This window comes from Acinonyx jubatus, chromosome A1, assembly GCF_027475565.1.
Source record: "Acinonyx jubatus isolate Ajub_Pintada_27869175 chromosome A1, VMU_Ajub_asm_v1.0, whole genome shotgun sequence".
NCBI lineage: Eukaryota > Metazoa > Chordata > Mammalia > Carnivora > Felidae > Acinonyx > Acinonyx jubatus.
In genome coordinates, this window is record NC_069380.1 from 178,503,384 (window position 1) to 178,526,245 (window position 22,862).

Here is a 22,862-nt window from a genome sequence, read left to right on the forward strand (position 1 = left end):
GTAAAAAGACCTAGTGGGTTCCAATCCATCCTTTTCACACAAAGCGCTTTTAAAGCTAAAAAAAAAAAATCATAGGGGGAGCAGTTATAAAAAGGAAGTGGAACCCAAGAAGGAGCCTCATTCCTGTTTTCTAGCCAGGACCCTGACTTGAATACAGAAAGCCATTCCTCCCATACACAGGCAGTACTATTTACCCTCAGCTCATCTCACATACCCAGACTATAAAAGATCTGCTAATTGGCGTAGGATTATGTGCATTTTACTTTCATTCTCTACTATTCCTAATGATTTTTCAAGGGTTCTTCCCCATGAACATCCTTATCCTTCATCATTTACTTATAAAAATGCAGCCTTAGAGATAGTTGCTATTCATTTACACTTCTCTCAGGATCTTTTTGGGAGCCCTTGGTCTTGAGATTGTAAAACACTGTTCTAAAAGACTCTGTTGTATGTACCACGAAGCACTGAAGAGGGCAAAACTTGGAAGAAAGGCTGTTCTGCATGAAAATATTCATACACATTATTTCATTATACACTTGAGAAATGACAAGTTGGTTTGCAAGAATAGTGTAAGATGTTCTCTTACAATTTTACCCATGGTTAAGAGCCTGTTCACTCTGTTCCCAACTCCACTTTAAACTTCTCCTGGATGTCTTACAACTCTCAACCAATTTTTGAGTCCTAAAAGCAGGTTCCTTTCTATTTTAAAGAGGCTTTCAGAAAGTTGTCATCTACAGTAATGCTCTTAGACAATAATGCCTTATTGTCCTGTGATTATTCTAACCAGCTGATAAGTCGACTAAATTTGAGTGCCATTTAAAGTAATTCTCCCCATTTATGATTGAACTATGGGCTTGTTGGGTATGCATCCCACATTTAATCATCATGCAAATGTGATATCTGATCCCTGATCTCCCTCCTTGGGGAAGCTGCAGGAGGACTCCAAAGGCTCCAGTGGTGGGTTTATGAGACCATCATGATATTCCTGTCGTGGGCTGAAGTGGAGAAGGCAGAGATCTGACATCTGTCTTAACCCAACTGGGCTTGGAAAATGGTTACTGATTTAGGAGTCCCTAAAGACCTGCACCATTGCTTAGGGTCAAAAACTGGATAGGAATGGGATGTCCAGCTTTGTGGCTGAGGCTTATCTCCTGCTACCCTGTAGCAGAAAGGAGACCAGAAGAGGTGAGAAGTAGGATAAAGACAAAAAGAAAGTACAGAGATATAATTATCTACTAAATTGAACCTCATCCACTCAGTAATTCACGTAACACCTTTGGGGCCTAAACTCTCTTGGTTAGTTTGGAAGCTGACTCTAAAATTCCCCAGGTAATCATGCCGTTTTATGCTTTACTCTAGGCACCTAGCGTCTGAGAGGGTAGTTCATGCACTTCAGTCAGATGTTAAAGCATTGAAAAGAAATGGAGACTTCAGCATGGTGCAGAGGGAGGGCAGAGGGGAGGAGGGTGCAAGCACATTCCCTGATGTCTGGCCATCTCTGCCTGGATCCATAAACCCATAGCCAAACTCATCCATCTGACCCTTCAGCCTGGGTACAGTGAGTCAGCCTCATTTTCAGAGACACAGGCAGATGCATTAGAGTTTAAACCTGTTAATACAGTGAATATGTAGCATATTTATCATAATTTCAAACCTGCCTCTAACCAGCTGATCAAAAGGCAACTTTCTTCTTTGAAGATTTTTATTTGTAAGCTTCACTGCCCCAAATCAAAAAGGGCAATGGTACAGACTCCCAGGACCACATTCTGCATTTGTTAGGTGAGCGCCTTCAAGTCCTGGAACATGCTTTTCTATTTATAAATGGGTATGCTGAATTTCCACATATTTCCTGATGCCTTTTTTTGGTTCATGAAATTTACACTATGTATGAGCAATGTTATGGAGGCAGTTGGTTAGCCTTTTAGAGTTTAGTTTTAGCCCAATTCTGCTCTCCTTTTTCTCCACAGACTTTCATACAAAATCCAAAGTGAATGTCTCAGAAGGGGTCTTGATGGGTTTTACTGGATCAAAGGGCCCTCTCCTAATAAAGAAACCGCACAGAGATTTTCTGAGCACATTAAAAAAAGAATAGCTCCTTGCCAATTCTGGTAGAATTACATGCCAATAAAAGAATGTTTTGGCCAACCATGCTTTTAGAAAAGTGTGCAGTGATTTAAAGATGGTGTTAGTTTTAAGTTCTTAAGTTACACCATTCTTGACAATGTTCTTGTACGGATCCAGGTTAGAAACCTGAAGGGTATATCAGATATTTCAGTCTTCTTCATCTCCAGTCAGTACTATACAAATTCTATCATAAATCTGCCTTTTCTTCTTTGGAAGGAGGCTCTCACAGATTTACTGTTTCCCTATTTCCATGTTCCTCTCTAATCTACCCATTCACATACCCACTGATTATGGCCAAAACCTATGGATAAGTCTCCCTGTCTTCTGTCCCATTTCCCAATCTATCCTGAATCCTCAATCAATTAGTAAGTAAATATTTATGGAACATCTACTAGGTAACTATCATGATAGCATGTCATAATTAAAAAAAATGTTTTAATGTTTGTTTTATTTTTGAGAGAGAAAGAACGTGAGTGGTCGAGAGGCAGAGAGAGAGAAGGAGACACAGAATCTGAAGCAGGCTCCAGGATCTGAGCTGTCAGCACAGAGCCCAACACGGGGCTCAAACTCGTGAACTGAGAGATCATGACGTGAGCCGAAGTTAGACGCTTAACCACTGAGCCACCCAGACACCCCAGCTTGTCATAATTTTATATTACATTCCTGCTTATGAATTTTAAGTACCTTCTTATAGCCAAACTAACCAAGTTAAATATTCTCTTAGCCTTCTAGGCCATCTATCACCTGGTTCTGCTCTATCTCACCTCCTATTTTCCACCGCTCTTCACTGGGCACCCTTCTCCTCACTGGCTGAGCTCCTCATCTTCCCTGCCCCATGCCTTATTAATTCTGGCCTCTCCCCTTCCTTGCTGCCTGCAGTGCTTCTCAACTCATTCCTACTTCAATTCATCTCCATCCTCCCAGGGCTAGGTCAGCATGGAAATGTGTTCACTGGGTCATCCTCAACTCCTCCAGTCTCTGAACTTTGATAGCCTAAATCCTAAATTGCAACTTAGCATCTGTATACTTTTTCTTTTGAATGAATGCACAGATAGCACGAATATTGATACCAATATCTACTTTAAATGTCACATAGTCTATGAAAAAGGTATGATCATTATAACTGTTATTTATTAACCATTTCTTACAGTTAAGAAAAACGAGGCTCAATACATTAAATTTTCTTTCCCCAAAGTACACAGTTGGTAAGGGTTAAGATGGCAACCTAGCCAAACTAAATCCAGAACTTTCTTCAGGGGACTATTCCAATGCCCAGCTGGCCACGAAAGTGAGGAACCATTATAGATACAAATCAGGTTTCCTGATCCAGGTGAACAATGATGTCGGAAGTATGAAGTTTCAACGAGTCGTTATTTGAACCAAGAGGGCACAAAGGCCAGGAATTTTGTGTTGATAACATGTGTAAAAGAAAACCTATCTCAAATTGAAATCAACTCTTTTTATCATGAGTGCCTTTCTATGGCCAAGTGCCCAGACCTTTCTCAAGTTCCTCTTGAAACTCATCTTCCAGGACCCCATAGTTTCCTTGGCCACTAAGAGGGTGGACTCAATTCAGTTTCTTGACACTGACCCAAATCTCAGTCCTGAAAAGAAGGGAGGCCCAGAGTGTGCATGTGCTGACTTTGAGTTCCTGTATTAGGAGAGCCTCAAATGAATCGCTGAGTTTGCTTGAAATTACGATAAAACTTTGTATGATCCTCAAAAAGAAGCATGCTTGCGTGTGTTGACGAGCTTACGTGGGTCAAAACAAGACAGCAACCACCACCACCCCAAAAACCATGCCTACTTCTCCACCCCTGGCTTCCCTGCAGATTTTAGCAGGCACCCAGGTGGAACCTGACTCAAATTGCAGCTCATTAGCACAGAGGAATAGAAGTTTAAGGGAAAGTGTGTAGTAAACAATGCTAATCCTGACTTAAGCAGGAGATAGCGACCTTTCTCCCTTGCCTAAAACAAATTGCTGTTTCAGGCTGTGCGGGCCTGCTTTACCATTACCTGTTAATATGTCTGCAGGCAGAAGATGCAGCTGTGGCCCCACGAACAGGCTCCACAGTCAGGCTGAACATAATCCCTCATGTAATGAAAAACCTATTTCTATTTCTGAGGCCTCACTACTCTTCATACTGAAGAGCCTTGTGCCTGTCACACATTTATTGAAGCCTATTACTCATCTAGGCAGCGGGGCCCAGTTAGTATTTGGAATTATATTTTAAATCACAATTTTTCTATTATTTATTTTAGGATTCCAAGGCTCCAGTGAAAGCATGTCAGTGTTCCTCTTGATGCGCTTTCAAAGGCATTAAAGCCCCAAATCAAAATTCTTTTCTACGCAGAGAACCTTTCTGCATGTGTGGCAAAACTTCCATCAAGATACCACAGTCCACAGTCACCCCTTGTATGCTAGAACCTCAGGACGCTACCGTGATCACATGTGCAAGGGTAGAGATTTTAAGTCTCTCTCCATTCAGCATCAGAGTAATCTTTTCTAGGCCACCAGCTTTACTCCCTCCTCTCACATCAGGCTCTTTTCTTTGGCTTTCGAAGATAAATGGGTAGAGTCTCTTAGGATGCTGGGGACAGGGCTGTGAAGAGATCAGTTAAAACTGTAGCCTCATCATCCAATAGAAAAATAAGAACTGGCTTAATCTAAGTCAGAGGATTTTCTGAGCTGACCACGAAGCCTGAACTCCCGTTTATTCACTAGGTCAATGGTGACCATGCGGTTCCTTCCTGTTCTATAGAAGCCAGTGGAAACTGTAATTTTCTCTAGCTATTCATCTGGCCGCCTTCTCCCTTTATATCCCCAGGAAAAAAATACACACACCATATATACCACGGTGGTGCAAAGGGATGCCTTCCTGGATTTTCTGTCCCTTGTGCACACTTGCTTCTTCTCGTAATATGTGTTTTCCCCTTGGCATACACAAATCTTCTTGACATTAGCCCCTACACTCTACTTGGCCTATCTATATGAATGAAAATCAGCCAAAATTTGATAGCATGTGCACAATGTCAAGAATCCTTTCAATTTTTTTTTCTTTTTTGCAATTCACACTTTGTTCCTTTTCAGGTCTGGAGTCCTTCTCTACATTTCCACTGGCAGAGATTTCAGACCAGCCCCTTGAAGGAAACCCTGTTGTATATGCAACCTGGTTGTTGGGTTTTGAAGGGTGTGGTGACAAGCCAAGAACCAATTCAATCCACTCTGGGTATCTTCTCAAGGAGCCAGGTTTTGGGTTTTTTTTTGTTGTTTTGTTTCATGCTACTGTCGGAGACACAGGCACAGTAAAGTTTTTGGTCAGGGGTGAGGCAGCAGTAGTGCTGTGATGAAGAAAGAATTACAAAGGGTGTGGCAAATTAGCAAAAGTACTCAGACATGCAATTATGAGAAGAGTTCAGACTCGGCTTTCATGTGATCTCTATTTTTTTTCTTCATGTTTTGACAGCATTCTCCCTGGGTGGGGTACAAAAGCGCTTGTTTAATAAACTCCTTAGTCATGCGAACGTGAGAGACAATTCTTTTTCTTCCTTCAGGACAAATTTAGTCACAGATATTTCAGTCGGGTCCACTCTCCAATTTGCTTCTGACATTAAAACAAGCCATTGGTATTTCACTACAATACAGATAGCACTGCTGGGTCAGCTAACCTTTCCAAAGGCTTAATTCCTGTCAGTTTTGAAGAGAAGAATAAAATACCATGCAATCAGCATCCACCTCCCTACAAAAGAAATAGAGATATTTTCTCCCAGACAGGGCCAAGACCATGAGCCCTTGGGTAGCCCTTTTGCCCTGACCACCCCCATCTAAAGAGTCAAGCTGCAGAGGTGGGGGTAGGGTAGACAAGAGGTGGGATAAAGTTGCAGTCGGCATACCAGCACATTTTTTAAAAGTCTAAAATTAAGTGAACTGTAATGTATGCATATTAATTTTAATAAATCTGGACTTGCTCCAAGGATACTTAAAGGTAGAACGTAGAGAATAGGGGACAGGAGGGGAAGGAGCAGTGACATCCACATCTCTGTGAATGCAAACAAACGCTGTGAAAGATGAAACCACTGGAAGCAGGATCCAAAGCTGGTTTCCTTCAAGTCAGATTAAATGTAGCTGTCAAAACATTTCATTAAGATGTGCACATATTGAAAACTTTTTCTGACCAGAACTTTTGGGGCAGGATCTGTGGGAGGAGTGGTGTGGGGGGCCACACTCATACACATGCCAAATGGAGAGGGACTGACCTTCTTTCCCTTCTCTTTCCCAGCCCCCCGACCCCCACCCCCACCAATCCAGATTTGGCTGAGTAATGAGTTGCTACCAGCCTGAACATACCTGTGTCCTATCCTAGACCAAGATATGCCTATGTAGGAATTTGGAAACCTTCCTAAATGTTACAAGTTCATAAATACATTGAATTCGACTAGGAGCTAAAAGTGTAGTGTCAGCTCAGATATTCCTGCTGGACCTTCCTTTACACCATGAAAATAGGCAAAATAAGTCAGGGAAAGGATCTAGTATAAAATAATTCTCCATCATGTCCATTCCTGATCAAGACTGAAGAGAGGATTTTTGAGAATGCCCTCACCTGATTAAAAAACAAATATGCTTGCTTTCTGGCTTCAAGGGTCATTCTAAAGACAACACATCTGAAGACAAAGGTGATTTTTCTAAGCCTAACTTTCAGCGCTCCCCTGGGAGCCAACAGCCACACTCTTTCCATCTCTTACATCATTTGTAGTAGCAAAGACTGTAGCGGAATTACATGGGTATCAATTAGACACAACACAAGATAAACTAACCTTAGTGAGAAATGATTTTGTAGGGGGTGTTTTTACTGCCCCCTCTTCATACAATGTATTTGAAATATAGATTGATGTTCAACATTAGACACATGACTCTCATCTATTAGGCAAGAGCCTGCCGTGTCTATAAATTCAATTTCCTTTATCATGGTGGCTTTCTGGTTTATTTGGATAAATGTTGAGCTGTCCACTGTTATTTATCTAAGTAGTTCATGAGGGAACAGAAAGTTTAATGATGTGAGATGAGGGGGTGAAACAGCACCTCCAAGCAATTCTCAAGGATTGCTTTTCATCTCATTACCTTGGTTGGACTTATTGGTTCAAGAAATCATGCAGAAGATTACATGTCATTTGATGTGCTGGGTGTCACCTTTCCCCCATCCTTGTCTTCTAATTGTTCCATGTTTTATCTTGCTTAGCATATGGTATCTCACAGCCTGCAATGCTTGTTAGTGTTTCTAATCACTGTGTTCATAGCTTCTAGTGTCTTTTCTTTACTTCTTGTCTTAACTTCATCCCACTCTTTTTTGGTATGTATTCTCCTTTCTTTGGATTTTTACCCTTCACTGCTATGGTCCTGAGAAATGTAAGCTAATCACAGGCCAGCTTCTTTTTTTGAGAAGCTTTATGGTTTTTAAAGTAAATTCAAGAGGAGACAATGCCTTCATTGGACAAAAACAGACTGAATAAAAATGGGCACAAGTCTCTACAATTTCTTACTGTGTAATGGTTAGACCACTTCACATTTCTAAGGAGAAAGAAGGATGGCTGACCATTTGTCATAATGATAAGTTAATAAAAACCTTTTTAGTATAAAAGCTTCTATTGCCTGATGGATCTGGGAAAAATGAAGCTCAAATGTCTTAACATCATGGCGCACGTCATTTATGCAAACCATAACTTGTTCAGGCTTTCTCAGCTTTCCTATTAAAAATTTTTTTTTTAAATCTTCATTTCTGAGAGAGAGAGAGAGAGACAGACAGACAGACAGACAGACACAAGAGTGAGAGCAGGGGAGGAACAGAGAGAAAGGGAGACACAGAATCCGAAGGAAGCTCCAGGCTCTGAGCTGTCAGCACAGAGCCTGACGATGGGGCTTGAACTCACGAACCATGAGATCACGACCTGAGCCAAAGCTGGACACTCAACTGACTGAGCCACCCAGGTGTCCCTCAGCTTTCCTATTAAGTGTACTATTTTATGGGGTTGCTTATCAGACTCTAGGTCTAGGGAAATTTTTCAAGTAAAAATGTCCTAGATTCAGGGGCTGGTCAGCAGATCCCAGCAAACAATGTGAACAGCCAATCCTCTGCCTAAACAAAATTTTTGGTGCAATGGAAAAACATGAACTTAATATAATAAATTTAATACATTTTAAATTAATAAAAATAATACATAAAACTCATATACAAAGTTGCGAGAAGATTTTTCATGGGAAAAAAGTCTTTAACCTACAATTCTCTCAAGAGAAGAGACACCTTTCTCAAGGAAGTATACAAATGTTATTAAAAGAAGGTTTAAGGGGAGTCTAGGTGGATCAGTCAGTTAAGTGCCCAACTAAGTGACTGCAGCTTAGGTCATGATATCACAGATCGTGGGATTCTCTCTCTGTGGACCTCCATGCTTGCACTTTCTCTGTCTCTCTCAAAATAAAAAAGAAGAAACTTAAAGGGAAGTTTAAGCACATGAACTCTAATTCAGCGAATGCCCTATAAGTCTATATTTGTAAACTTTGGGCATAAGGTAGCCTTAAAACCAGTTTCAACAATGCTTCTAATTCAAAGGCATACCGAACTTCTTTGAAAGATGTCATCTTGTTTAGCATGGCCCAAAGAACAGAATGCACTTGATAGACTGCCACTTACCTTTCCCTTTGGAATATAAGCAAGTCTAATCTAAACTTCATTAACGTGCCTCTAAAACACTCATGGTGTAATAGAAGTAAGCCTACGGATAGGATTGCATCATGACGGCAAAGGCAAAAGCAAGGCAATATACCTTTCTTTTATAAAGATCAGAGTCCCTAGGGGAGGGCCAAACGTGTGTGTACACATCTTTCCACATGACCTAACTCCACTGAAAACCCGTCCCAAGGGAAGGGCCTTCCCTAACAGCTGTGAACACAAGTCATGACGAAAGAAAGGCAAAGATTGGAGGCAAATCTGATCCTCCCTTCTCTGAAGCTTTGGTTTACTAGGGAAAAAAGGCTTTGAAAGATGATACTTATTATGTATCATATAAATCTTTCTTTCCAAGAAAGGAGGACAATATTCTCTTCAGCAAAACTCTTTTCTTATCAACACATAGTTTAGGACTGCTATATTTCCTGAGACATTCTGATATTTACATATTTAAGGCTAGGAGTTGATAATAAAAAACGAAATTAGTGGAACATGCAATGCATTATCCTCTCTTTTATGGTAATATTAAATATGCTAATGTAGTTGATGGACCATTTGCTCTCCTAACACAGAGGATCTTAATACGAGACATCAATTTAATAAATGATTTATTTGATGAGTAAAGGGCTCAGACAACAATTCTGCATGTCTATTCTTAACAACCAAAATGTGGATTCTCTAGAAAGGAATTTTCAGTGAAGGCCACAGGAAGTATGATTTAAGGTGACCTTAAGAAAACTATGAATGCTCTAAAAGTTTGCTTTGGGGTCAAATTTCTGTCATATGAGGCTGCACAGCTAAGCCGGGCATTTCAGCACAAAACATTCTGTATGGCTTGTGTACACAGACCTAATTCACCATATAATATTCCTCTTCTCTATTTGGTGCCTTGTAGCAATTGCTTCATTTCTTAGCACATCCTCATTTACAGAGAAGCAGCCAACAGACTTTCAGATTTATGCCATTATTTGCTTTTTCACCTTGAACTCCAACTAAATTCTGCCACACTTTTGTAAAATGAGTGCCAAATGGTGGCTGTATGCCAGACACAAACACTTCCCAGTTTCACTCATCCAGCTCTCTTGATTTCAGGGAATCACAGATTCCGGCTAGAGGGCTTAAATGTGGTGCTTACACAACCCCCCTAACTGTTCCTTTGCCTAAATGCTTTATAACTTGGAAATGCTTGGGAACGGAGGCAATTACAACTTCAGGGAACCAGAAACTTCCCTTTACATGGGGGAACAAGTAAAACCAGGGATCAGGGATTTCGGGCACTTGATAACGCTGTCCATTAATGGTCCAACTCTAATAACTCTAATCAGCGTTTATTAATTAAATAAATATTTATTTATGCTTACAAGGTGTTAGGCATTGTTGGGGATACAGTGATCCAAGAGCCTGGTTTTATGCTTTTCAATGGACCTCGTCTAGGAGTGTGGGAGCCAATACGATAATTGTAATAACTGTTTAGTTGAGCTTCTACTGTGTGTCAGGTGCCACCACATTTCACTGATTCTAAAACACAGATGTGTTCACATTTTCCTATCTCTGAAACCAGAATGCATTTTACAACTGGTGTTTTCTTACAGTCATGGCTGGCCAAGCAGACAATGGTTTGCTGGTCTGACTATAGACCTATCTATTCATAGGGTTGTATGTCATTCCAGGTGGTCTGTGCCTACCTCTTTCCAAAACTACATAATAAAAATTATAAATGCTAAGTACTTTTCACAGTACTTAGGGGATACATACAAAAACGACATTGCTCATACCTGATGACATTGCATTTGAAGAAAAGTTGAATACATATATAATATTAGTGAACACCTGAAGTATCTTTACAAGGCAGGAATTATCCCACTGTTTTGGATAAGGAAACTATAGTATAGGGAGATTAAGCAGCAAGCCCAAGTCACAAAGCTTTTAAGTATACACATCAGAATTTGAACCCAGGTTTCCCTGAGACCAAAGCCCATTCGTGTGATTTCCATCACATCAAGGCAGTACTTTTCTAATTAACATGGCAAGAACGCCTGTAATTGTGTTACAGGTAAAACGTAGAACGAAACAATACTTATTTACAGTACAACAGAAGCTATATCCAGAATTCTAAATCATGAAACATGTAAATATAAACAAACACATGCAAAGCTTAGGAAATGAAGAATTTAAAAGCTTCCTGTGGAAGGTGAAGGGTCTGTGGGCTTGATGACCACCCTAAGTGATGCAGTCAAATAAACAGAGCATGTGGGAGAGACACACAAAATGTCATAGCTTCGCATCACATTACTGCTTCTGAACTGATTGCTGACTGCCAGAGAGATAATGGTCACAGAGAAATTTCAGGACAAAGGCCTGAATGGTGAGTTGACAGAAAGACAGTTGGTGAACACTGCATTCTCATTCACCCAACACATGCTCTGTGGAGCCACAAGGTCTTAGGCCAGCAGATCATACCGATAACACTGTCTACTTGTCATGGTCCTTGAGGGGCACAGGGTGGTAGCACTACTCACTCTTCCCTGGTTTTGCATTAAGAGGATCTACAAAATAAAGACCAAAAGTTGCTTCCTCTTCCTTATCCATGGAGCTTGCCTGTCAGGGTGGGAAAGCCCTTTATCAGCTGGCTACCTTGATTTCTGACAGGTGGCTTGTGGAGGAAAGCCAAGGCACCTCACCTCAGTAAAGGAACTTTTCTGAATGTCACACATGAGATATGCATGTTGCCACATGGCTGCTAGGTGATGGAGACCAGAGACCTAGCTAATGACTTAATTTGCTTTCCATAAATTGACACATCCTCTGAAATTAAGAGTACAATTATGAAATGGCAGCCCCCACTGCCAGAGACTCACCAGTGTGTAAGCAGGGACAGGACTTTATTATCTGGTTAAGAGCACATTAGCATATCTATTAGATAAAAAGTCTGTTACTAACATCAGAACTGATAACATAACTGGGTCCCCTGACTTATTTGTGGGAAGTTTTTTTTTCCTTCTCTGTGGGACTAAATACAAGCTTTGACCATCTGGGGCTGGGGAGGTGGGTGGAAATGTTACTTGCAGGATTGTTCAGATTTAATCACTACCATTTTGCCCTTTATATAATGGGAGGTAAATACACAATTTGGAATTCATACAGAGGTCAAGGATTAGCATCTCTCTGGATCATCAAAGAACAGTGAGTCTGAATGAGAGGGCCAACATTTTTCCTAGGCTGTATCCTCACAAAGCATGCCAGGTAAGTGTACGCTTCTCATCATTTTCTGTCATTTTCTTTCTGTTTTCCCCAAATCTGCTCTGTTCAGTGAGATGGGAATACACAAAATAGCAGCTCTGAACACAGGATTCATCAGTCTGAGTCTCAACATATCAATTTTCAAGTGTAGCAACTTTAAACACATTGTAGGCTTTTAGTTTCCATAGAAAATAATCTCTCATTGTTTTCAAAAGAAACTGAAAGCCCCCCAAATTACCACACTTTTAACATCCTGACATGTTGATGGCCCGCGTTCTTCCCAGATCAAAGTGAGAGTGGCAGAAGACAGAGCGTTGAGCAGCTTACTTAAAACATAGTATTTCATATTTGGCAGGAATTACTGTAGTGAAAAAAGACAAGGTGACTTTCTAATATATAGATGTATTTTGGTTTGGCAGAGATCTGAAGAGCTAAAAACTAATTTAGGATGACATAAATGCTCTTATCTTTCTTACCCCCTTCCCTTCCCAACCACAAGAAGAGTTTTTGACAGAAACTCAGCATATATTGCGTATTGTCTTTAACTTGGGGATGACAGTCTGAGTCCTGTGTCATGGTGAACTGTTGTGTTGACTCTCATCTTAGAATTTCTAGGATTATCTTGATTTAAGCAGTAAAGTCATATATCACAAGCACCTTTCTTCCTTGATGTGGGTAGCCTGTAAGAACTTCAATGCCTTTTAAGGAAACGGGATCTATTTGACCTTAACCTAGGAGAAGAAAGCAATGATGCCATTCAGGGACTCTGCACTGTTACAACCTGTTGGAAAACCTTAACTAAGAAAGGGTCTTTGTCACCTTGAAAAACAGGCCATGATTTTGCAGAGGAACCTAGGGTAAATGAAGGTTGAAGACAAGTGTGTATGTGGCAAAGTTTTTAGGTCATTACACTCTACCCATGGGTTGAAACACTATCTCAAGCCATCCATTAGGATGGACTCTTTTACCCTTTGCAAAGTTTTAAAGAGAAAAGTGGCTTGCTTTTTCTACCTTTTGGTTTGGATCAGGAAGTCAGATCGAATTATTCATTACGAAGTGGGATGGCAGCATCAGAAAAAATTACCCACTGCACTTATAGTGGATGAGTAGTTGGACAATCGGCCAGTTGGAAAGCAAATGTTTTCTTTCTGTAAAAATGGAAACACTCCGAAAAGGTATTTTTAGGAAAAGAAGAGTAATGTAATCAAAGAGGGGCTGGCAAACCATGGCCTGGGGGCCAAATCCAGTCTGCCACCTGTTTGCTTGTATGTTTTTAACAACAGCACATGAGCTAAGGACTAGTTTTACATTTTAAATAGCCTTAAAAATATAAAAAGAATAATATTTCATGACACATGGAAAGTACATGAAATGCAAATTTCCGTGTCCATAAGTAAAGTCTCCTGGAACACAGCCCTGCCCGTTTGCTTACACACGTGTATGGCTGCTTCTGCCATACAACAGCAGAGTAGAGCAACTGTGACACAGACTTCACGACCCACAAAACCAAAAAAGATCTGCTATCTGTCTCTTGACAGAAAATATCTGCTGACCGCTATAACAGAAGAGGTTTGTGAAAACAGACACAAAAAGACAGGTTAAAAGACGGAGGAAGAGATATAGTTTCTCTCCACTTCAGGAATCATCAGAAGATGGCTTGGGAAGGAAAGAGCTGAATTATTCTCCCTTATTAATGAAGGCAAAATCAGATACAGGGAGTTGATGCTACAAAAGGGATGATTTAGGTCTTATGTGATATTTGGAAATCATTAGGGGACTAATCAGGAGACTAAGGACCTAGTCTTTTACCCTTATAACTAACCAGCCATGTGATGGCAGGCTCTCTGGGCCTCAGCATCAACTCTTGTGAAATGATTGTAATCTGCCAATTTTATTTTCTGCTAGAGTGGATGTTGGGGCTGTGGGTATGGTTCAAATGTAATAATTACGGAAAAAATGCTTTAAATGTAAAGGCTTGCAGTTCTGAGCAAATAGAAGTTTCCAATCAGTTATTGTTATGTATACTATGAGGATAAAAACAGTACAGTTGACATAAAACAGGTGAGAAACTCTACATTAGTTACATGATCCAGAAACTTAGGGATCTCGAGGGATTTCTGGTGTTGCAGGCAATGAAAGCACTTGACATGCCTGAGGATAGAAGACAACTTCCTGAGAGGGAAGCTCTTCTGTATTTCATAGCCACTACTCCCTAGGAACCACATGGGCTAGGGCCTGAGTGATGCACAAAATGGTCCCCTTGTGGTTCATGCAGCTTCTCCAAGTAATTTATTCCAGGATGTTATGTACACTGGGAGAATCTGGCATAGGAAGAATCTTATGGAAAGTACATCATAAAAGATCGTTGGCTCCAGTTGTGTCAGTAGGAAAGGGGGAATCTATCCTGAGTTGGTAAAGGCCCACACTTCCAATATGCACAAGAGTTGACCTTATTCTGCTTTCACACTCACCCTCATACTGGATGTAAAGAAGAACTTGTCATGGGGCTGAGCTATTCCAGATTGCTCATTTTTGGAGTCTTCTCTCCACAGGTTTGAACATGAAAGGAAGATAATTTGATCTATTTGTCACAGCTCCTGGCAGGCCTGAACCCAGTGCCTGTCCATAAATATCTTGGGGCTGATGCTTAATTTCAGGACTTATAATGTTCTAGTGGAACATGGAGTCATGTATGAACCAGAATGGGCTCAGGTCTTAAAAACTCTGGTCTCCCCTAACAGGAAGGCTTTGATTTTTACGTTGCCCTTCTGTCCTTCCCTGATGGCTTGTTTTCTTGGTGGGCACAGTCACTTGTTGCTCCTAACAGCACTTTTCTCTGTGTTTGTAATGTACTGTTTATGCCCCTGCAGCTCTGTAATTAATAATATACTGCTTTTCATCTTCAAAGTGATTTATACACATTAATTAATCCTCACCATACTTTGGAGTTTCTGCATGTAAATATCCATCATGCTTCCAGAATTTACTTGGGAAACCAAGACTCAGAAGGAAAACAACTTTGTCAAGGCAAAGGTGAAATGAATCATTAGGTCAAGATCAGCACTCAAAACCTTGACCCCTTCATGGTGCTTGCAGATCTGCTGTCACCTCTGGGAGAGTAGCCCTATGGCTCCACACTCACCAGCATTACTGCTGGGAAAACTGGCCCCTTCCATCATTTATTTTTGAGTCATAATGTATTCTTTAATACTCCAGGGTTAAAGCATAATCTTACCTAAAGCATACATAATAGAAAATGATGGATTATAATCTAATAAACTATCCTAAGATGCTCAGGTCCAGCTTCTAGTTGCCTCCAGACTGAGGATAAATATGTTTCCTAATCCATCATTTACAAGATACACACCCAATTAAAACATTAAACTCTCACTATATGGTTTCCCATTTATGTAATCGCCCTACAGAAAGCTATTATATTTTAACCATCAAGCTCAATACATCAGGCAATAGCCATCTATCTCTCTCTGGCAAGTGGAGTAGGAGGTACACTGGGGATGGTATTGGCAGAGGTGAGCAGTGCCTCAATTTCTGTATCTGGGCTCCCCATGGTGCCCACAGGCTCAGCAGAACATTAAGCCTGAGAAGTGAGCTCATGGACCCTTTTTGCAGTTCCTGACACAAAGCCAAATCATGCAAAGACCCTGAAGGCAATTCAATTTGTTTCTACCAAGCCTCCCTGAACAGTTAGCTGGGGAAGTACACAAAACTACTTCTAACAACACAAAAGATTCTACTCAAGTGATTGAGAGTGCAACAGATGCCTTTTCCCCTCCCTTGTCAATCCATGACTCCATCCTTCATTGAGAGCAAGTGAGAAGCAGGCATGACTTTAAATTAGGAGTATATGGGTGTCAGACCTCAGTCCCCATGTGGAGCTGGGGTTTACAGCATCGAGGATTCTGCAAAGTTCCAGATAAACATGGTGCCTTTCCCCAGAGTGTCAATTTTCTCAGTTTTGGAGGTCATTCCCAGGAGACACAACAGGAAAAGAATGTAAAAACTTATATTTCTACATTAAGGTGAGCATAGCAATATTATGGGAGAGAGTGAAAACTTCACATCAATTTTTGGCTTGTAATGGCATTGGACAGAGCCCCAGATCACTGGGGCTGTGTAGTCAACCTCCTTTACCATCAGGTAAGCTTGGGTAGAATGGTCTGGGAAGTCCTGGACCAATTCCTTCTCTGGCAGGCACCAAGCTGGCTGCCTGATGATGAAGGAAGTGTTCACTGCTGAAGGACAAGGGACAAAGTCAGAATAATCAGGGCTGCTTTTTTACCCCCCTCTCTTAAATGAGAGGAGTTTCAGTCTAAGTGTTGAGAAGAATTTTGGAGTCAGCCTCTTTCTGCTGGTGTTTTATAGGTTTGTTTTGCAACATGGCAGAGCCCCAAATTGGGGAGGCCTGTCATGGCTGCCCTGAAACTAAGCCAGAGCCATCAAGTGTTTCAAATAAACTTTATCAAACATCACGGGGCCTCTGCCTGGGCCAGGAGATCTGCATTGGCAAGCTCAGTTGACAGAGCAGCAGCACCAGGGCTCTTTGCTGAGGCCAGGAGCTGTGAGCAAGCTTTGTGTCCAGACCAGGGTGCTCATATGCACATGGCACTCTGCCCCTCAGCTCTTGGCACCTGCTGCTTCCTGCAGTTACAGGGCTACACCCCATGGATGCAAACCAATACGCCTGGCATAGGAAGAAAAATACCACTGCAACTTCACCAACCTGCTACCCTAAGTTATATCCTGAGTTCCCAGAAGCAAGGTTGGCACGTGAGATGAACCTCACTCATGAATGTGGTGCAATTCAGGTTGAGACTAAAAGGACACAAGCAAAGGAAAGGATGTGGGCAACATCCACTGTGCCTAGGTGACTTGATTCCACACAAAGACCTGGTTGGATGCTCTGACCTCTCAATCCTGTTTCTGTTCCACACCTCTGAAAATAAGCTAGCAATTTAACTTTCCTTTGAATCAAGATGTTCCCAGACATGCTGGTTACTATTATTCGATTCAGTTTTTGGCTGAAATTAACCCATGTTGCATGAATTTTGGAGCACAGACCTGGGTTAAAATCCAGTGATGGAAGACACTAGAAGACTACTTCAGGAAAGAGGGATGGGTTCACAGGAACAACAATTTTCAGCTCATGTCCAAGAAAAAATACAGCAGGCATGCTTAATTCATCTGATAAATGTTAATTAGAGTCTTGAGAAAGAAACTCATCAGATTTAAATACATTTCAGGAGAGAAAAAGCACTCCCATCCCTCATTCATTTTCACGTCTTTCAGGAGCCAATAAGCAAACTGTACAGACAACAGAGGGCTTCTCCATTCATAAGCCCACAATCTCTGCCCCACCTCCTCATGGCCAGGGTCATAGAGCAGGCTGCCTTGACTTACCTATGAAGTATGCCAGCAGAATCGCCAAAAGGAGGGCTGCGGCGATGGCGGACAGGGCGGCACATTTCCAGCTGCAGTATTTGGAGGGCTTCTTCAGCTTGAAGGCCTTCCTGGAGAAGGTATTCCGGGGCAGCAGGCGGGGTGGTGGCGTGTAAACGGTTCCTGAGGTCAAAGGGTATCCCGGAGAAGAGCTGCTAAACAGGGGTGTGCTTCCCGAGGAGGTTTTAAAGAGAAAGTGCCTGGCAAGAAAAAGGAAAGAGTTAGCATGGACATGGGTGGCTCCTGGAGAACATAGACCTGCTTTTTCTTTCACTCTGCTTTATCTAGTTCTATACAGTCCTAGTTAACTGCTCTACTTTGTCATGGAAAAAGGGGCAAAGATTACATCTGATAGTGACATAAATTAATTCCATAGAGTCACATCATTTATGCATTCCATATGCATCTAGATTTTACCTTCCACAACAATCCTGAAAAGTATTCAAAGCAAATATGGAAAGTGAGTTACCGTTTGTAACTTGGAGATGATGATGATGATGATGATGATGATGATGATGATGATGATAATGATGATGATACTAAACAGTATCAGGTACTAGAACCTGCTATTTAAAGGCACTTGAAGGGTGCCTGGTTTGTTGGGTTAAGGTTGGTTAAGTTTAAGCATCTGACGCTTGATTTTGGCTCAGGATCTCATGGTTCATGGGATCAAGCCCCTCATCAGGCTCTGGGCTGGTATCATGGAGCCTGCCTGGGATCTTTCTCTCTCTCTCTCTCTCTCTCTCTCTCTCTCTCTCTCTCTCTCTTCCTGCCCTCTGTCCCATGCTCAAGCACACACATGTGTGCTCTCTCTGAAAATAAATAAAGATTCAAAGACACTTGAAATAATACTGTCACAACAACTTAGAAACTAAATATTAAAATATTTAAGATATGAGAAATCAGGCTGGAAGAATTCAAGCAACTGTCCAAGGATGTGAACCCTGAGCGCTGCCTCATGATAAAGTGTGTACTCTTCAGTGTTACTCTAAACTACCTATCTTGAGCCTTCTTCCTGGGCTGTTTGCCCTCCTCCATCTTGCTTCCTGTTCTGAGACTGCCTCTCTAGGTCATGTGATGTTTTTCCTTTGGAAACATCTTTGCCTGGCAATTAAACAAGGTGCCCTTGGTCTCTAGGACTATGGTGTGACAAGAGGGTAATGGGGTCTACTGTTGACACCTAATATAACCCTTCTTCAGGGTCAGGAGACTGTCACTCCAAGGACACTTCAAGGACCATAAATTCTCTGACAGATTCTTCTCTCTTGTGTGTGCCATTTATAAACTTCAAATGTGACTTGCCACACCTTATTTAAAATGATGACTGTCTTCCAGGAAATCTATAGTGAACTTTAAAGCATGGATTAAGTAGTGTCTAGAGTCTGAGCAGCTGGAAGCTGGGACTGTGTCTTCTTTTATACCTTGTTCATTTTTATGTTCCCAGTAACCAACTCAAAGCTCCACATGCAAGGGGCTTGAATGAATGAATGAATGAATGAATGGAGTTTCCTCATTTTTTTGTAAACTTAAGATCCTAAGATTCCAAAACGTTATGCAGGTATTTCCTTTCAAGTCTTCAGTAGGTGACCACATACTATGTGTCAATTACAATGGTAAATGTTTTATTTGCATGCAACCTCACATCAACCCTATATTATTACCATAGTTTTACAAATGAGAACACTGAAGCTGGAAGTTAGCAAGCAGGGTCATCGGGGCTAAAACTCCAGTCTGCCTGGCTCTCAATGCTCCAGTTGGACCTACTACACCACACTACCCCCTGCATATGGGGCTTAGCAAGCTACCCTGGTAGGATTCTGAGGCAAGATCAGAGTTATTACAAATATTTGCGTCTTGGATGCTTCCAGATAAATCCGTGAAAGTATTTTAATCTTTGACAAAGATCACACAAGACTGATATGATTGACAATGATGTCAGAAAATGAGTGTCTGATTAGTGAACTATTTAATATAGCCAACATTAAAGCAAACAACTGATATTTAAACTTTATTTGTACTATAAGTATGTTTGATGATCTGAGTAAAGGCAAGAGGTTGGATTCCATAAATAAACTTTTGTATTCCTTATCCAATAGCACTCTTTTAATGCTCCAGATTAAAAGTGTCTTCTAGAAGAGGTGGCAAGTGGGCAGGGTTTAGAAGCAGTGTTTGGCAGCAGTGTTCGCCTGGAGTGGAATCTCAGCAGTGCCATTATTGGACAAGTAAGCTCACGCAAGGTACCTAATGCTGCTCTTAAAAGCCTCCATCTCCTCACTTGTAACATGGGGTAAGAGCAGCAGAGGTACCTCATGTCACAGAGTAGACTGTTGTAAGGGTTACACAAGATCATGTAGGAAAAGCACTTAACCAAGGGTGTGTCACATAGTAAATGCTCAATGCATGATGAGTAGCTTTTATTATTAATTCTCAGAGCGACATAAGGAGCCTGAAACATGAATTTTAATTTAAAGCCTGACAAATGTCAAACAAACACCTGAAGAGTTCTCTAAATCACTAAATAATAGTCCACTGCCTTACAATTAAGCTAGAACATATGCCCACCAGAAAGCCAGGGGGATGGGAAAATGCTGGAATTTGATTTAGAACTAGCTCAAATGTACTTCTTGAACAACTTTCCAGGAGTGGGTAGTGAAAACTGGAAATCAAACTAAAACCAAGGAATATAAATATATCTCAAGCTGTTATTGATAAATATTTAGAGATATGGGAACACCAGTTCTCATCCCTACAGAGATCTTACCCATTTCCATGGCTTCAGGCATCACCAATATGACTCAAGTCTCTGGGTCTCCATTTCCAACAAGCTTCCTTCCTGAGGTCCAGATTCATATTCCACTTGTACACTGGGCATCTCTCTATCTCTACATCCCACAGCTGTACTGAACAAGTTACAGCCAAGCACAGACTCTTTACCTTCTCCTCCCCATTCAGATTCCTCCTGCAATCCTGTTATTCCCAGGTTCCTGAGAGACTGTAGCCATTTTTCACCTCCTCCCTTCCCCTCACCTTCTCCCATACAATGGGTGAAAGAATCCTATCAAGTTTACTTCTGAAAACTTCTCCCACCAACCTTCCCCTTCAATCCTCCTGCTAGCTTTTTCCCCAAACCACAAATGTCATTGTGCTCTGGCTTATAAATCCCTGATGATCCTCCAAAGCCTATAAGAAGAAATCCAAATCTGAATATGGGACCACATTCTTTGCAACAACTACCCAACTTTTACCCTTGTCTCTATCCCTGTGCTTCCAGCTCCCAAAATCTATGCTTCAGTCATGCCAAAAGACACCTCCTTCCTTAACCAGCCTGTTCATGTTTCCATGCCTTTGTGAATGATGCACAAGGCTTTCAGGAATGGCTGTTCCTCTGCTTCCCCACCCATCACACCCCAGCCAACTCCTACTCACCTTCCAAACACCTATTTTGGAAGCATATTCCAAAAGCACCCCCACCCCATCCTCTATCACTTTTTGCACTCAAGTATCTATCATCTACTTGGAAATTACATACACTATATACATATATATATATATATTTATATATATAGTTATATATATAAACTATAAATATATATAAACTATATATTATATTATATATATTTATATATACAGTTATTTATATATATAACTATATATATAACTATATATATAACTATATATATATAACTATATATATACTATATATATATAACTATATAACTATATATATAACTATATATATATAACTATATAAACTCTATATATATATAGAGTTTATCCCAGTGCCTGGCACCTGAGTATCAGTCATGTTTGTGGACAAAATCAGTAAATGGGAAACAATGTTTTGGCAACATGAGAGAAATCACAAGAAGAAGATTAAGAAGTTTAAATTGCTTTAATGTTATTTTTAATGTACTCATCTGTAAGAAATAATAGAGGGATAGGATTATTATTTTCTTTGTATGGGATTCCTTCCTGAGATCCTAAAATTGTCTCCTTGACAACACAGTCTATTTTCCACACTTCTTTCTAAAGAGGAAGTCAGATTGTGTCACATGTCACTATTCTCCCACCCCCTCCCCCCAATCAATCAATCAAGGCTTCCAATAATACTAAAAATGAGATCAGAAGTCCTTGCCATGGCCTACCTTCTGCCATGATCTGCCTTCCAGTGGCCTTTCCAGTTGTATCTTCTGCCACTTTAGCCCCTCTCTCCCGCTCCATCAGGTACACTTGATATTCCACCTCATATCACACCTAACACATTTTCACCTAAGGGCCTTTGCACCTGCTGTCCCCTCTGCCTGGAAATAACCTGCACAGCTTGTTTCTCCACATCATTCACCACTCTGCTCCCATGTCACTTGCCCAGGGAGATCTTCTCAGCACCACCCCCCCCACACCTTCCTTCTCTGTCATTCTCCATCCTATTATAACTGCTTTTTCTCAATTATGTATGTGTTTGTATGTTATTTATTATCTATCTCCACCATTAGATCTGAAATATGAAGTTTAAAGTAAACAGATATTTTGTAAAATTTGTTTACCATCGTATCCTAACATTTAGAATAGAGCCTGGCACATAGTGAGTACTCAACAAATCTTTGTTAAATGAATGACCTACAACCTTTTCAAGGCCAAAACAATGAATGTTAACAGGACAGCACTGTGAACATTTTCAATTTTAAAATTAGGATTCTTTCTGCCATGCTGACTTCTGTTTTCCAGACTTACAAGTTTGCATATATGCATATAGGCAGATATTTATGTTTATACATACAAGGCCATTTCACCATAGGAAAACAAAGACAGAAACACCATATACTTTTCAGCACTGCATTAATCCTAGCAGAATAGAGCTCTCTTTGATATCGTGGTGTCTGTGATGATCACAGCTAAATGAAACTCATTTTGTTATTGCATCCCCCCCACCCCCGCTTTTTTCCTAGTTTCTGGTGCTTAAAATGATTAAACCAAAGTACCAAAGATATGTAGGCTCCTGTTTCTCCACAACACAGCTACACTCTAAATCTTTAGAAGGTTAAATTCAGCAAACAAATAAAAAAAGAGATTCTAAAGACATGATCTTCAGATTGTGTCCCATAAGTACCTCCTTTGTGATCACTTGAGTGCTGTGTTAGAAAAGTACAACTTTTGAGGCTCCATCCAGACCTAGGGCTAGAGTCTGAGAGGTATCAGTTAAATAGCTCTGTATGTGATTCTAATGTATCTTAAAGTTTAAGAAACTCCCCTCTACCCATTGTGCACCTTTCAAATGTGTCTGATGGCTAGTAGATATATCTTTTTAAATGTGATACATCTAGA

The 22,862-nt window shown here is 40.8% G+C and overlaps 1 protein-coding gene across 1 annotated transcript in view; it reads right to left on the bottom strand.

Moving 5' to 3' along the window:
* TENM2 (teneurin transmembrane protein 2) overlaps positions 1-22,862 on the bottom strand; it is a 982,382-nt gene that overhangs the window by 256,881 nt on the left and 702,639 nt on the right. The window contains exon 7 of the mRNA XM_053222896.1: positions 17,502-17,740. Within this exon, the coding sequence (XP_053078871.1) occupies positions 17,502-17,740 (239 nt within the window). The remainder of the gene's footprint in view (positions 1-17,501; positions 17,741-22,862) is intronic.